The 10705-nt window shown below is 42.2% G+C and overlaps 3 protein-coding genes across 3 annotated transcripts in view; 1 reads left to right on the forward strand and 2 right to left on the reverse strand.

Annotated features, from left to right (window-relative positions):
- Window positions 1-2294: 2294 nt before the first annotated feature.
- Window positions 2295-4026, reverse strand: TUG1 (taurine up-regulated 1). Its single transcript, XM_055082985.1, has 3 exons — window positions 4012-4026; window positions 3314-3617; window positions 2295-2855 (listed from the first exon to the last, which is right to left on the reverse strand). The coding sequence occupies exons 1-3, from the start codon at window positions 4024-4026 to the stop codon at window positions 2404-2406; spliced, it is 771 nt and encodes a 256-aa protein (XP_054938960.1). The 3' UTR covers window positions 2295-2403.
- MORC2 (MORC family CW-type zinc finger 2) overlaps window positions 3142-10705 on the forward strand; it is a gene marked incomplete at its 3' end in the record, with an annotated part of 36073 nt that continues 28509 nt past the window's right edge. The window contains exon 1 of the mRNA XM_028485527.2: window positions 3142-4418. Coding sequence (XP_028341328.1) covers window positions 4351-4418 — 68 coding nt within the window. The remainder of the gene's footprint in view (window positions 4419-10705) is intronic.
- On the reverse strand, window positions 5428-5676 carry LOC102982784 (40S ribosomal protein S27-like). The gene has a single exon (XM_024120617.1). It carries the CDS (start codon window positions 5674-5676, stop codon window positions 5428-5430), a length of 249 nt encoding a protein of 82 aa, XP_023976385.1.

Below are 10705 nucleotides of genomic sequence, written 5' to 3' on the forward strand. Positions count from 1 at the left end.
ACTAGTGACTTTTTCCCTAATCAGGAGTAATTAGGTTATCACACAGCAACTAAGCAAACATTTATTGAGTGCTTATTCTGAGATCACCTGTTCTCTAAATTCCTTCTTTCTACTAATGCTTCATCATATGTGGTAATATGTCTGGGCAAAGATTCCCAAGACAAAGCCCTTACTTTCAAGGGGCTTGCTATCTGGAAAGAGCTAATGCATGCAAAAAAGGACTTTACAAGCTACTTGTATACAAAGATAGATAAAAGATATATAACAACACATTATAAAACTTAAAAAAGATAATTTCTGGCTAAAGTTAGGAAATTCATGAAGGAAAGAGCATCTGAGTTGGATATTGAGTAAATGGCAGTTTTGATAGGTGAAGAAGCAGAGGAAGGCATTCCAGGGTAGAGAAGAGAGCACAAACAAAAGTGCAGAGATGGTAAAGAATAAGGCATTTTGGAAAATGGCAAGTACCGTAGTTCACTGTGGGTGGAGCATCGCCAGAGTTTGCACTAAGAGTGTGGCAAGAATTCAGGTCTCTGAATTCCCAGTAATAGCGCTGGTGGCAGTGTTTGCTCAGTCATTGTCTCTTTTCTCAAAGCGAGGAAAACAGTCCCCAAATTCAAAAATAAAAAAATCCAGCTCCCAAGTTCCTGTCACATCTTGATAATATCTTCCAGGTCCCAGATCCAGTTCTTGAAAATCTGGAAATCTGGAGTCCATGCCGTGACTACACTGAAGGACATCTGTTCCAGCGAGAGCAGAATGCTGTAGTGAAACACTTTCAACCTCCTATCCTGGACAGCTCATGTTTTGTCACAGAACTTCAAGCTTTGAGTTCCAGTTGTTTTTTTCCTCCTTTCTCCTGAGGAAAGCATCTTATCACCACAGTCTTAAGATTCTTTTGAGGTACATTCAGATTTAATTACAAACGAGCTAAAAGACCAACACATCTTTCTCCAAAACAGTCACTTCTCTGGAATTGAGATCCTTTGTCTCTGCCCTCTAGGTAAAGGGAATAGTCCATTGATTTTTCCCAGATGTTTGTATGAAATAGCAGAACCGGCTAACACTTAACAAACAAAACACTTAAGTGGGTTTGTGTTTGCTTGCTTAGAACTGTACCACTGGTAAGCACCACTCCACAAACTGAAAATGTTTGAAATCCAAGTGTTCAAACATTTCTATAGTGTTTGCTGGATAATGGCCTGAAATTTGATAAAAGCAGCTGACAATTAACAAAGAAGCAAAAACTGGCATTTCGGCCATCTTAGTAACAACACTTGCAAGCAAAGAGAATACAAAGCAGGCGGGGGTGGGGGTGGGGGGTGAGGGTGGAGTTAAGGTTTGAAACACTTGCAATCTGCTGATTTTGAGGTTCAGCAGACGTTCTAACAAAACTTTTCAGAGAATGTTAACCTTCAATTAATAAAGACAAACCCCCAAACATCTTCAGGAATTCCATGCCTGGTTCAGTTTGTTCCAGTCAGCCAGCTTGCTAAAAATCCACCTGCACCATTAATTAGCTGGACTTGGCAGCACCATTTAAAAATAAGCCTGCTTACTATCAACCACACAAACTAAGAATATAAAACAGGAGCAAGTAACGGATGGCAGCCATGGTCATGGAAAATGGTCAATGAAACAGAAAGGTAGTCAGGCACCAGAAAATAAAAAGTTGTTGGGCCAAAGATTAAACAAGCTTCTTGATACTAGAGAACACATCCACTCCTACTTTTAGCTGCTTTATATTGGGTGCCACTGTACCATATGCATCAGCCACCTTTCAGGCAACCCATGGTGAAAAGACTCAAAATAGAAGCCAAGCAGTGGAGTGTTGTTACCCCGAATACCCACTATGCATAGAACAGCTCACATATCCCAGGGATTCAACAGGGGCTTCAAATTAGTTGTGACGGGTCCCAAATGACATCTAGGCCTCAGTTTCCTCCTTGTGGCAAAGGAATTGTGGTTCTTAACTCTTCTGGGTCACAGCACCCTCTGAAAACTTGCTGGCGATGGATCCTCATTCCCCTAAAATGCATATTCCCACTAATTTTTGCACACAATTTCAGGGAATTTGGGAATATCCAACTCCAATCCAAGGTTCCCAGGTTCAAAATCCAAGGATTGGACAATTGCTAAATTTTCTTACAACCCCCCCCCCCAAAAGCCAACCATTACGAACAATAATCATCCCTTACATTCACCGACGCTTTATAGTTTACAAAGCGCTTTCAATCCCACAAACGTTGATAGAGGAGGAAACTGAGGCGCAGACAAATTACCAAGTGACTTGCCTAAGGTCACTCGGCCAGCTGGTGGCTAGGCCCGGAAGCAAACCCAGCTCTTCCGACTCCGGAGCTTGTCTCTCCACCCCGGAGCTGCCGCCAGAGCTCCCGCCCCTCACTAAGGCGGCATAAGGAGAAAAAGGCAAAGTAGGAAGCCCACCACCAACCATCCCCCGGCCCCCTCCTGCCCGCCCAACTGGGTCCTTGCAGGCCCCGAAGGGTGGCGCCAGGCCTCCAGGCCGGCCCCGGCCGCCCCAGCTTCCCCGGCCGCGCCAAATCCCGCCGCCTGCCCGGGAGCGGGGCGGAGCAGCTGCCCGCCGCCGCCGACCACCCGGACGACTCCTCGTCGAATCGCAAACGCATAGGCCGCCGCCCGAGTTCTGCGTACGAGAAGAAAGACGCGGCGCGAGCGCCAACGGCCACCGGGCGCGCGCCGCGGCGGCCGGGCCTGCGCCCCAAGAGCTGGATGCCAGAGCAGGAGAAAGAGCCGCCAACCGATCGCTCGATCGACCGCGCGCCCGCTCCTTCGCCCTACCAGACCGGGGAGGGGGGGAGGGCGCGCCAGGGCTTCTTCGAGTTAGGGGTCTGACTCCCCGGCGACGAGACAAGATGGCTCCTCCGGTCCGCGCCGCAGCTGCCGTCCCGGCTGCGTCGCTCGGCCCGCCCCCGGTACTGTTTCTTTAAATGGCGGAGAGGGTCAAGAAAGCAGGAAGAGAGGCGCGCGCACTCACGTGACAGGGGAGTGCCCGGCTAACAAAATCCGGTCACGTGGAGACACGCTACCCACCAATCAGGAGGCTTCACATCAGGGCGGGGGCGGGAGGAGGGGCGGCTCTGTGATTGGCCGAGTGCGCCGCGGAGGCCTCGGGGGCTTGGGGCGTCGGGGAGTGCGCGAGGCGGCCCGGGTTGTATGCAGTGGCGGAGACAAAGCGGTGGCTGAGGTGGCAGTGGCGGCAGCGGCAGGGGCGGCTGAGCAGACCTAAACGCCGAAGTTTGTGGTGCTGAGTCCGGTCACTATCTCAACCAGCGCGGCGCGCGGACGGCTGCTCTCGCGGCGGCGGCGGCAGCGGCGGAGGCGGAGGCGGCGGCAGCACATGGTTCCAAGAGCGCGCTGCGGTTGTTGGGTTCCAATTCCGTGGGGAGGGACAAAGGCAGCTGTGAGCGCCGGGCAACGCCCGGTCGGGTGGTGCGCTCGCCACTGTCCTCGATCCAGGCCTTGAAAGCTGGGACTAACTCCTCTCCGTGAGGAGGAGACCACGGGACCGAGGCCCAGTCAGGGCCTGAGAGGCTGAGGCCGTTGTCTGAGGGAAGTGGGGGAGGGGCGCGGCCCGCCTGAGTTAATTTGGGCGGGTCAATTCTGTGGCTACTTAGTGGGTCATTGTGAGGTAATTTGACCCACTACCCTGACGAAATTGGGGCACACAGCAAGCTAGGTTTGGTCCAGGATTTGAAAACAGAAATCGGTCTTCAGCGCTTAGGAGATCTTTCAGTTGGGAGGTGGTGAAGCCGGAACTGACGCCATATGCACTTCATCAACATCGTGGTCACCAGTCTGGGGCTAATTTAAGGATCCTGGGATCATTGATGGCGAAGACATGGGTGGTTGTCCAATTTTATGACTGAAGTTGCTAAATTTCTGTATTGGTAAGTTTACTCAGAGGAAATTTAGAGGAACAACAACAAAAAAGGCTCGAAGAACATGAAGATGGAGCAGTAATTAACTCACCAACTCCAGTATCATCTACTCGAGGACCAACCACATTCCACTCCGTGAACTGTTGCAAATTAACGCTGAAGCTCCTTAAGACTACACGTTTATGACGTAGTTCCTTCCAAAATATTACATCATAGTTATTGAGAAGATTAAAAAAAAATGTAAAGGAGAAATCGATATTTGTTTTAAACATTTTTTTAAATATATCTTGGTTAGATACTAGATAACCTTGTTTAACTAAGGAGCACAGATTTACCAAACCTTTACTGGAAGGAATCCTGAAAAATCTGTTCCATTGTAAGCTTATAGTTCCCAGTTAGTGGGTAAAGAACTGGAGACCTCACTGCACTCATGGCTTTCACAAATTACAGCAGTCTGAATCGAGCTCAGCTAACCTTTGACTATCTACACACAAATTCGTAAGTATCCTATAGGTGCCACTGAGGTCACTGATAACTCGTTGCTTGATATTAATATGAAAATCCTTTTCCCAGAAAATTTTGCATTTTTACTTTTTGGGATGTGTCACTGGATGAGTCTTGAGCTCTGTATGGAAGAACTGAGATCAGTCAAATGTTTGTTGCTAATCCAGAAGAATATGATCTTCCTTTATTGGATCAAAATTTATTTGATCAAATGCAAGCTAGTTCCTTGAAGTCAGTATATTGAGATGTTTCATTCAAGTGTTTGATAGGAATCCAACAAGTACTGTTCTTTGGATCTCCAAAAGTTGGACTATTCTAGTATCAACTCCTTCTTCTGTTTGGTGACAACAGCCAAAACAGTTGGGTTATAACAAGTCTTTTCTTTCTAAGAAGGAAAAAAGAGAAAAAAAGAAATCAAGACGTTTAAATGGCAACTTGTGAGAAGAAATTTTTTCCCCAGAAAACAGTTGGTTTTATTTTTCTGGGAAATTCATCCTCATCCAATATAGTTTTTATATGCTAAGCAGGAAGTGATAACTTGGTTAAACCCATGATTTAAATAGCCTTTCCCCAAAATGTATGCAAATCATTGAACACATACTGTGTTCATAGTTCTTGAGTTTGTGAGGAGATTACCGTCACTCCACGTTGGTCTGGAATGTTTTAGGGTTAATCCTTATGCCCACTCTTTTGGAAGTGATGCAGTGGGGGTATAACTATTTAGTCCTTTAGTACATTCATTTGGCACTTTTGAGATGAAGGTAAGTATTTTCTCACTTTGGTACCTGGAGAGGTGGTGAGCAGCTAAATGAATGGCCCAGAGTTCAGAAGAACCACCTTCAGGGTTGAGAACATAGATTTCAGTTATCTAGTAATAGTACAATAACTTAGCCTTTTACAGGAAAGAACCACATATTTGTGATAACGTATGTAATTTTTTTTTTTTTAAATCCAAAATATGTTTATTGGGATGGTTTCCCATTCATCTTGATTCTGGGGGCTTTTAGTGCCGCTTCCGTCTGAAGGAGCATTCTTCCATAAGCCTTGCTTTTCCTCCTGTAGGCTGGCAGAGGACAGTAGAGCAGCCAACACACAAAACTACTGTTTGTGCATGGCTAAAGATGGTGGTGATTTTATAGCATCCTGGGCATTTCACATCCATGAAATAGGAATTGGGGCTCTGCACCAGGTGCTTCTTCTTGTGTTTCCTCTTTTCTGGAGAGGGATGAAGGAGATCCTTTGTGAGAGGCATGATTTTGTGAGGAGGCCATCACTGTTGGAAAGAACGTCGGTAATTTTTTTGTTTGCTGTTTTTCCTATCAAGGAAATCAAAATTTTCTGAGTAGTGAAGTGACTTGCCAGATGAGAACCTAGTTTTGTTTTGTTTAGGAAGATTCTTACTGAACTAGAGTGTTTAAGTAGGTATTGCAGAGTCACCTAGGTGAATTCTCAAGCTGTGGATAATGAATCTGAAATCCAGCTAGATAAGGTCTCTGATCAAAGGTTATACCCATCTAGCTCCTAGCATGGCCAAGGGCAGTAGTATCCTTTAGTATATTTGAACTGCCACGTTAAGAACAAGCAGTCGAAGGCCACTTAGATGTTTCCAGATGATTGTGTTTGTTAAATTCAGTTTTGAATTTTGGAATGAGGGGTCAAAACAGACTGATATTCTTGGAAGACCATAACGAGAGTTCAGAAACTGGGTTCTTGTTCCAGCTTCCCCAAAGACTTTATTTGATAATAAAATGATAGTAACAGTTAATTGCTTCATGCCAGTCACTTTTAAACATGGTCTAAAGTAATCTTTAAAGCAGCCCTACTGGAATAAGGGTTATTCCTATTTTGCATTTGAGGAGACTGAGGCTCAAAGAGATTAAGTTACATGCAAAAGGGTACACAGCTGCTAAATGGCAGATGTAAGGCACCAAGATTGAAGGCAGTAAGATTTATCTGGCCACATGGTTAGTGCTTTTAACCATTAGGCAAGACCTCCTACTGTAGTCAGTTTTACCTTGTTTCCTTGTCTATACAGCAGAGGGTTTACTTACCAGTTTAAAAGTCTTCAATTTTAGTTTATCTCGATGAACCTTTTATTTGAGGATTCTGGGATATTTCTCTCTATTTCTTTTGCTATTTTATAGTTTATTAATAGGAGAACAGAGCAAAGGCAAAGAATTGAACCTCAGTTGAGTCACTTGTTTGAAATTGGAGAATTTTCTGGGAATTTGACTTACCATGTTGCATTGGAACCACTTGCTTGCATAAGCATTTTGAGGGTTGGATGTATCATTTTGGAAGCTCTGGAATTTATTACCTGGATCACACCTTAGAAGTTGTTTACTTCTGAATATGTCCTGTCCTGCCAGAAGAAAATATGAACCCCAGAACACCTAGATAAGTTTTTGGTTTGTAGCCAATTTCAGCACCTTTCTTTATTGTGACTTGACTGGAAGTTCAATTCTAGAGGAAACAAATTTTTAATTTTCATAAAATGTGACTTGTTAATCATAATGACGGTAGATGCATCTCCTCTGGGTTAAATGGTGCAGTGTTACCTTTGGAGAAGAGAGGATTTGCCTTCTGCTTTGTTCTAATTTAAAAAAAACAAGACCATTTTAGGGTGTCTGACATCTACACTATTGCCATATTGAATTGTGAAAGAAGTGACCCTTTATCTCCCATTTAGCAGAGTCCAGGATAGAAGGGTAGATCAGTGTGGTACAGTAAAAAGAGCATGGGCTTGGGAGGCAGCCAAGCTTATGTTTGCCTGCTTCCTGGCTGTGCCCTTGGGTAGGTCAACTTATCTGAGCCTCAGTTTCTTCATCTACAAAATGGGGCTAATCTGACAATGCTTATGAGAATTATGTAAAATAATGTTTATAAGGTAATTAGATCCCACATGGTTCACAGTAAATTTTGAATAGATGGTGACAGTTATTTTTTTATTTATAATATTACCTCATATAAACCAAAAGTTGGTCAGTGTGGTAGCTACTTGCTATTTGGTGGTAGTCATTAGGCAGATTAATTTTTAGTAAATTCTGGAGCATCTGTTGGAGATGATAAACCCCTGCCTTAAATTTTTTATTTTTTTTTGTGTTAGGTCTACAGTAACTGTTGATGGTTATTCTCTTAATTATATCAGCATTAAGGTTTGAAGCAGGCCTGGGAAATTCTAACATGAAGGTCTTAGGCTAATTTGTTTTAATATTGTATGTTGCTTATATGAAATGATTGAAGTTAGGATTTTTAAATAAAAGTAGTTTTATGCTGTTAATGCTCTTTGATGGTGGATTTTGTGACTGCTACTAAAATGTTCACGAGTAGTCAAGGGCCAGATACCAGATGTAGCGATGGTAGTGATGTTCCTTTGGCATAAGGGGCATATTTTAAATCACTCTGTATGCAGTATTGCTAAGTGCTGTGATAGAGCAGGGTGCTTAAGTATAAGATGCCTGCTTTCTATGTCTCTTCCTGTCTGCACATTTAATAACGTATTATCTTGGCCATATGATATTTTGGGGTTGTTTTATTGGTATGTGAAGTGAATGTAAAGGAACCTGTCAACTCTAGAGACCGTATATCTTATGATTTATAATCCTGTTGAAATGTGGGTTCACATTCTGACTATATTAAAGCCATTAGAATGTAGAATGGTTGCCCTAGAATTTTTAGCTTTATTTTCTAGCAGTTAAGGCAATTAACTCTTGACAGCATATCCAAGAACTCAGCAGAAGCTATCACTGTGTGATGGGGTTATGGATAATCTATGGCTTTAAATTCAGGCTGAATATAAATAGACCATTTTCCTTACATAATGAGTAGATTTACACTTGAATTTGCCACTGGAAATGCTGAGCTGCAAAGCTATTTTGATTGTAGCACAAATGGTATAAAAGCCACAATCAGTTGAAAGTGAGAGGTTGTTAAAAATCTTTGTCTTTTTCCAGATGGTTTATCTTTCTTGGATCACATGCAAAGAATCTTTAGGTCTGTGAAGAAAATAATTTCCTTTGATACTTATACAGATACCTCTATCTCAACTGCCAGCTAGCAATGAGTGCATCTCTTTGAATGTTATTTGAAAAAAAGGGGAGAGCTTACACAGTTGGTACATTTTTGGTTCTTATGAATTTAAGAGATACTTAGAAATTTGGCTTTAGCATTTGTTAGTAGGATCAGTTATTCACTTGGAGGTTTGGAGAAGTGTTGTCTCTGACCTTACCAACAGTTGTCACAAAAGGCTCCTTTTATGATGGGTCAGCACACATCACAAAAGCACCCCTTAGCTACATTTTAAAGTATCTGTTAACTTATCTGAAATATGTATTGTGGAACAGCATTGATACTGTGTGGAACAACGAAGACATTTGGAATGTTTTCTTTAGATTCTAAATGTACAAGACACTTTTCTAAACATTGTGTAGAAAGCAGTAAAAACTTATCCAGAAGTGCTCTTTGTGCTTGCCCTTTTGAGATCTTATTGAATTCTGAATGTCTTTAATTTTCATGTGAAACAATCAAAAATATGTATTGGTGAGAAGCAATTGCTGTTTCTGTTTTTGATTTCTTTGCCCTGATGGCAAAGGTATCAGAATTAGTTTTCCAGATTATTGATATTCACCATTGTCACTACCAAAGGCCAGATAATCCCAAAGATTTCTACGTACAAATTGTAGTCTCATTCTTACTGAGACTGTACTCTTGTTTTTTTTTCCAGGAGCTATATTTCTGATATTCCTTGACTTCAAGTACAAATTCTTTTTGAAATGAGAAATATTGCAGTAGAATTTGTTACTTTACATTTTAGCCTTCAAAATTAAAAAGAAAATTTAGAGTATAGAAAACTAATTCATTTTATAAGTTTCTTAGTCATTGCTTAGTCAGACAGGAAAATGATTGGTTGAAAGCTTGAGAACAAAGATTTACTTTTAACTTATATTACCATCATCAAATCACTTTAATTTTCCAGCTTATTTTCCCTATTAGTTGAAGTAATAAGCAGAATATTTTTTTTTCTTCAATTGATAATTTGAAGAATTTAAGGTGATGATTTTGGAGACAAATTTTTTTTTAATGAGTTTGGTCTTTTATTTATTTATTTAAATTAATTAATTAATTTATTTTTGGCTGCGTTGGGTCTTCGTTGCTGTGCACAGCCTTTCTCTATTTGTGGCAAGCGGTGGTTACTTCTGGTTGTGGTGCGCGGGTTTCTCATTGCAGTGGCTTCTCTTGTTGTGGAGCACGGATTCTAAGCGTGTGGGTTTCAGTAGTTGTGGCTTGTGGGCTCTAGAGTGCAGGCTCAGTAGTTGTGGCGCACGGGCTTATTTGCTCTGTGACATGTGGGATCTTCCTGGACCAGGGCTCGAACCCGTGTCCCCTGCATTGGCAGGTGGATTCTTTTTTTTTTTAAATATTTTAAAAATTATTTTTAATTTTATTTATTTATTTTTTAACATCTTTATTGGAGTATAATTGCTTTACAATGGAGTGTTAGTTTCTGCTGTATAACAAAATGAATCAGCTATACATATACATATATCCCCATATCTCTTCCCTCTTGCATCTCCCTCCCTCCCACCCTCCCTCTCCCACCCCTCTAGGTGGTCACAAAGCACCAAGCTGATATCCCTGTGCTATGCGGCTGCTTCCCACCAGCTATTGGTTTTACACTTGGTAGTGTATATATGTCCATGCCACTCTCTCAGTTTGTCCCAGCTTACCCTTCCCCCTCCCCGTGTTCTCAAGTCCATTCTCTAGTAGGTCTGTGTCTTTACTCCCGTCCTGCCCCTAGGGTCTTCAGAAACATTTTTTGGTGTTTTTAGATTCTGTATATATGTGTTAGCATATGGTATTTGTTTTTCTCTTTCTGATTTGTGGCAAGCGGTGGTTACTTCTGGTTGTGGTGCGCGGGTTTCTCATTGCAGTGGCTTCTCTTGTTGTGGAGCACGGATTCTAAGCGTGTGGGTTTCAGTAGTTGTGGCTTGTGGGCTCTAGAGTGCAGGCTCAGTAGTTGTGGCGCACGGGCTTATTTGCTCTGTGACATGTGGGATCTTCCTGGCCCAGGGCTCGAACCCGTGTCCCCTGCATTGGCAGGTGGATTCTTTTTTTTTTTAAATATTTTAAAAATTATTTTTAATTTTATTTATTTATTTTTTAACATCTTTATTGGAGTATAATTGCTTTACAATGGTGTGTTAGTTTCTGCTGTATAACAAAATGAATCAGCTATACATATACATATATCCCCATATCTCTTCCCTCTTGCATCTCCCTCC

This window comes from Physeter macrocephalus, unplaced genomic scaffold (assembly GCF_002837175.3).
Source record: "Physeter macrocephalus isolate SW-GA unplaced genomic scaffold, ASM283717v5 random_430, whole genome shotgun sequence".
NCBI lineage: Eukaryota > Metazoa > Chordata > Mammalia > Artiodactyla > Physeteridae > Physeter > Physeter macrocephalus.